Source organism: Falco cherrug, chromosome 7, assembly GCF_023634085.1.
Source record: "Falco cherrug isolate bFalChe1 chromosome 7, bFalChe1.pri, whole genome shotgun sequence".
NCBI lineage: Eukaryota > Metazoa > Chordata > Aves > Falconiformes > Falconidae > Falco > Falco cherrug.
Genome location: NC_073703.1, coordinates 70,491,473 through 70,496,590, shown reverse-complemented (window position 1 = coordinate 70,496,590; position 5,118 = coordinate 70,491,473). Strand labels below are relative to the sequence as shown.

Sequence of the window (5,118 nt, the reverse complement as noted above, 5' to 3'; positions counted from 1 at the left end):
CCCGCCCCGCCGCCAGGGAGCCCCGCCCGCCCGCCCCGCGCCGTCCGGCCGCCCGCCGTCCGGGCGCGCCCGCCGCCCCTTCGCCCCGTTCCGCCGGTATGGAGCGCCCGGCCGCGGCCTGCCCGCTGCTGCGGGATCTGCCGCCCGGGCTGGCGCTGGGGCCGTCGCTGTCCCGGCCGCGGGGGACCGGCGTGTGGTGCGTGGGCCGGGCCCTGCCGCCCGGGGAGCCGCTGGGGCCGCCCGGGGAGGCGGCGGCGGGCTGGGTGAGGTGAGTAGCGGGGCGGCGGCGGGGCGGGCGGCCGCTGTGGCCCCGTGCCTTGCAGCGGCCCCGTGCCTTGCAGCCTGGTACAGCGGAGCCCCGAGGAGGCCGAGGCCAACGTGGCGCTGGGCTGGGCGGGCGGCCGGCGGCAGCTGCGGGCGCGGCGGCCCATCGCGGCGGGCGCGGAGCTGCTCTACTGGCCCCAGGAGCTCCGCGGGGCCGCGGCGGCGGAGCGGCGGCCGGAGCGCGGCGAGGGGACGGCGGCGGCGCGGGACGCCGGGCCCAGGGCCGCCCCCGGCGGGACGGCGGAGTCCCCCGCAGGTAGGTGCCGTGCCGGGGCGCGGGGCCCAGCCCGGTGGGAAGGAGCCCCCTGGCCTCCCGGGTCGCGGCGGCCGGGTGGCCTCGGCTGTGCCCGGTGCCTGTGCGCCCTCGCGCGGGCCCGGCCTCGCTGTTAACGGCCCCGGTCTTGGGCTGGTCACGGTGGCACCTCCTAGGAATGCCGCCACTGGAATGCCGGAGTGCTGCACGGGCGCCGTTTGTGCTGAGGGAGCACAGACACCGCCCCACCTTAGAATCACAGAGTTGTCTCGGTTGGCAAAGACCTGTAAGACCATCGAGCCCAACCGTCACCCCAGCAGTGCCCAGCCCACCCCAACCCGTGTCCCCAAGTGCCACATCTGCGCGGTTTCTGAACATCTCCAGGGATGGCGATGCCACCCTGGGCAGCCTGGCCCAGTGCCTGACCACGCTTTCTGTGAATAAACTGTGCCTCATTCCCAATCTAAACCTCCCCTGGCACAACCTGAGGCCACTTCCTCTTGTCCTTCCCCAGTTGAAAAGAACAAAAGGTCATAAAAGCAATGGTTTTCATGCCAGAGCCCCAGGATTACTGCGTAGCAGAGTATCTGTCTCCAGTGCTCATGTTCCTTTGATCCACCAGCAATCATGTCATATAACAACAGCCAGCGTTAATTCACCTGCCATGCTTTTGTGTTTGTGCAGGGGATCCTGCTGTCTCCAAGGCAGTAGCTGATGAAGCCTCAGTCCTAGATGCCCCTGCTGCGGTTAGCAGGCCTGCCACCAAACATTTCCACAGGCTGCAAGATGAGCAAAGCACAGCTTCTGAACGTGAGCTGTGGCAAACTGAGGTGCTGAGGACTGAAAACCGGCACTTTGAGACCATCTCAACCGTTAAGGTCAACGGCAGGTGCAAGGAAGAATCTGACAAGGGTGTGGATCCCGGATCTGCAGCAGAAAAAGTGGAGATGGGGCATAAAGAAGCATATCCAGGAGACGTGGATCTGTTGGCACCCTTAAGCAGGGTTCAACTCGGTGCTCCCTTGGTTGGCAAGCCATGCAAGGTGCATGCTCTGGCCATCCAGCTCCAGAATTGCCTGCAAGACTGCAATGGTGGGACAGCTGGGCAGGAATCCCAGCAGCCCAGTCCTTCCAAAGGAGAGAGTGTAGAGACTTGTGAGAAAGAGAGCAAAGCTTCCAAAGACTCCAGACTGGCATCCCCAGAGCATGGGGGGAAGGGCCCACTGGAGGGGCCAGAGGAGTATACGGAGCTGGTGGGGGGTCATTCTGGCAGCCCAGGCGCCCCACCAAAAGCTCCGGCCCAGAAAGAGATGATCAAGCGCAGGTACCGCTGTGGGGAGTGTGGTAAAGCCTTCCTGCAGCTCTGCCACCTCAAGAAGCACCGTTTTGTCCACACTGGCCACAAGCCCTTCCTGTGCACAGAGTGTGGCAAGAGCTACAGTTCAGAGGAGAGCTTCAAGGCCCACGTGTTGGCCCACCGGGGCCTGCGGCCCTTCCAGTGCACCCAGTGTGACAAGGCTTACTGCACCAAACGGGACTTGCAGGAGCACCGGGTCCTGCACACCGGCCAGCGCCCCTTCTCCTGTGAGCAGTGTGGCAAGGCCTTTGCACGCCGCCCCTCTCTCCGCATTCACAGGAAGATCCACCTGGCCACTGGGACTGGCCCAGCTGGTCCCAAGGGATGCCAGTGTGCCATATGTGGACGCTACCTGGCCAACCCTGGCTCCTTGCGCAACCACATGCGCCTGCACACGGGGGAGCGCCCTTACGCTTGTCCTTACTGCGGCAAGGACTTCCGACAGCAGAGCAACCTGCGCGAGCACCTCCGGCTGCACACAGGAGAGAAGCCCTACAAGTGCCGCTTCTGCGGCGACGCCTTCCCCAAGCTGCCAGAGCTGCGGCGACACCTCATCTCCCACACAGGCGAGGCCCACCTGTGCACCGTGTGCGGCAAGGCGCTGCGGGACCCCCACACGCTGCGTGCTCACGAGCGCTTGCACACAGGCGAGCGCCCTTTCCGCTGTGAGCAGTGCGGCAAGTCCTACACCCTGGCCACGAAGCTGCGGCGCCATCAGAAATCCCACCTGGCTGGCAAGCCCTACAAATGCGAGCTCTGTGGCATGGGCTACACCCTTCCCCAGAGCCTTGCACGCCATGTTCTGACTCACAAGTTGGAAAAAGACCCTCAGGAACTTGCCACTGCAGTGGCCCCGCTTGCTGTGGTTCTACCCCAGGCAGCAAGGAAAGAGCATCAGAGGAAGGCCCGCCAGGAAGAGGTTGCAGCAGAGCCCACCTTGCTCATGGTGGAGGTGCCGGGACCAGCGAATGAGTCTGAGCTGCTGATCACAGCCAGTGGTCACTGCGTTGCTACTTACCCATCTCAAAGCAGCCCCCCAGATCCTGGGGCACATGGGAGGGCCGCTGGACATTTGCCATCAGCAGAGGACATCATTGAAATCACCATCTCCAAGCATGAGGACAAATGCATTATAGTGCAGGATGAGGGCTCACTGAGTGATGTGGTCATCATCCAGGAGGGGGTGGGCTTTGGAGCAGTGGCAGAAGTGGTGGAGGTCGAGACTGGGACCTGACTGACTATCCCAGCCTGCCCTGGCTGATCTTCTGTACTTATTAAAGTGGGGTAAAAAAACCCAACAAAAAACCTAGCTCTTTTGTCTCTCTGTGGTAATAAGGCCCTGCGGCTCAGCCCCAGGCAGAATTAGCAGTCTTGGAGGTGACTGCGTGTGCAGACCCAGGTCTTTTCAGTAGCTGCTCCTTGAAGCTATGAGCCTACACATGGCACAGGCCAGTCCTGGTGCAGGGAAGGCACTGGCTGTTGGTAGAAATCACTTTTTAGAGAAGACGCCCACAGCATTAATGAGCAGTGCTTCTGCTCTGCCTCTGTTAGGCTGTCAGTGGGTCACACGTGCCACTGTGCGAGCACCTCCGGCTGCACACGGGAGAGAAGCCCTACAAGTGCTGCTTCTGCGGTGACGCCTTCCCCAAGCTGCCAGAGCTGCGGCGACACCTCATCTCCCACACAGGCGAGGCCCACCTGTGCACCGTGTGCGGCAAGGCGCTGCGGGACTTCTGTAGGGAAGGCAGGAAAAATCTCAAAGCAGTGGATTTGAACAATGCCTTCCTTTCAAGTTTTCTTTTAATTAATTGTTGCTATTCAAGCACTTTCCTGGGCTTTCACTTTTGGAGCTCAGTAGCACTTCTGATCATTTGAAGGTGATGCTGGTGCCAGACGTTGCTGGGTAGAAGCTTCCCAAGTGTTTACAAGGTGTCGCTTGTGGGTTTTTTGAAGAACATTTTTCAAAATTAGCAAAAGCGAAGTCCTGCCTTGGGGCTAGGGCTGCGTGTTCCTTCTCTACTGTTTTGCTTGCTGTCAGCTTCCTGGCCTTGGGGTGACTGGATGGTCTATCTGAGGATGTGGAAGGATAGGTTCGTGTCTCGCTGTGCGAGTAGCGTTTTACAGTGTAATTTTCACTGTTGCCAGCCAGCAGACTCCTCACCTCTCCAGGTAAGGGTTCAACAGTTCGTCTGCTCAGATCTTGTCTTTCTCCTCCACGTTCAAGTTGGGTTCATTGACCTGTTCCCCTTGTTTTTCTCACACGCTTGCTTCCTCTCTTACACTTCTTTCCTGCTCCTGCACTAAAAAGATAAAAGACAGCACCACTGCCACTACACCCCAGTATTCCCACTACTCCACCGTCTTCAGTGCTCATCTGCCAGCTGAGGCACGCTGACAGGAACTGGTCCTGTTTCAGGAAGTGCACAGTTCCTGATGCCACGTGAACTTGACCTCATAGGAAGAGACTGAAAAGAGACCCAACAGGTCTTTCAGACCTGCCCACTCTGCACTCCCTTTTTAACCTGTTAAACCTTGCTTTCATTTGCTGCATCTCAGTTTTAGCTGTTCTTGCTCTCTGTCTTGCACCTTTCTAACATCTGCATTTCCCCAAAAGTTTAGTTTAGGGGCTTAAATTCTCTGGGCTCTTTATGCCCACTGCAGAGGAGGAGGGTATATTGTCACCGGGGGATCATCAGTAACACTGTTCCCTTTTGGGGTGCTATGGCTGCAGCAATGTGGCAATCTGAAAAGCTACTCTGTGGTTTCTGCATTTAATTTTTTTCCATAAACTTTTACAACCAGTTTGCGAACAAGGTGCTAGAGTTGGGTCAACGACACTTTGGTGTAAAGCGAGGATGGAAGGTGAATTCACCTAACGAACCTTTGGATGTCCTTATTTTCTTCAAAGTCAGGGGGCAGATGAGCTCAGTCTTTGCCCTCAGAGCTTGGAGACAGACCAGTGGGAACACGGGCGTGTGAGGGAGGCTCATATTTGAAGCTGCAGTGCTTCCTGCTGCTCTCCCCTTGGTGCCAATCCTAACTTGCAGTTTTCAAATATTGACACAGCTGCAAAGTGTTCTTGCTGGAGCTGGGCTCGTGAGCTATGTTTGAAGCATGCGCCCTCTGTCACGGCAGAGTCGGGAGGGAACGGGGAGCAGCTGGGGGAAGGGGAGAATCCAGGCCC

General features: G+C 59.1%; 1 protein-coding gene across 1 annotated transcript; it reads left to right on the top strand.

Annotated features, from left to right (window-relative positions):
• Positions 1–35: 35 nt before the first annotated feature.
• ZNF408 (zinc finger protein 408) lies at positions 36–3,243 on the top strand. The gene is made up of 3 exons (XM_055717077.1): positions 36–268; positions 342–580; positions 1,262–3,243. The coding sequence occupies exons 1-3, from the start codon at positions 99–101 to the stop codon at positions 3,166–3,168; spliced, it is 2,316 nt and encodes a 771-aa protein (XP_055573052.1). The 5' UTR covers positions 36–98; the 3' UTR covers positions 3,169–3,243.
• The last annotated feature ends 1,875 nt before the right edge of the window (positions 3,244–5,118 follow it).

What these genes read in the sequence shown, in the direction of transcription:
- ZNF408 (XM_055717077.1), top strand. Translation starts at nt 99, where the DNA reads ATGGAGCGCCCGGCCGCGGCCTGCCCGCTGCTGCGGGATCTGCCGCCC. An exon ending in GCGGCGGCGGGCTGGGTGAG is followed by an intron (nt 269 to 341) that starts GTGAGTAGCGGG and finishes CGTGCCTTGCAG; the next exon opens with CCTGGTACAGCGGAGCCCCG. An exon ending in GACGGCGGAGTCCCCCGCAG is followed by an intron (nt 581 to 1,261) that starts GTAGGTGCCGTG and finishes GTGTTTGTGCAG; the next exon opens with GGGATCCTGCTGTCTCCAAG.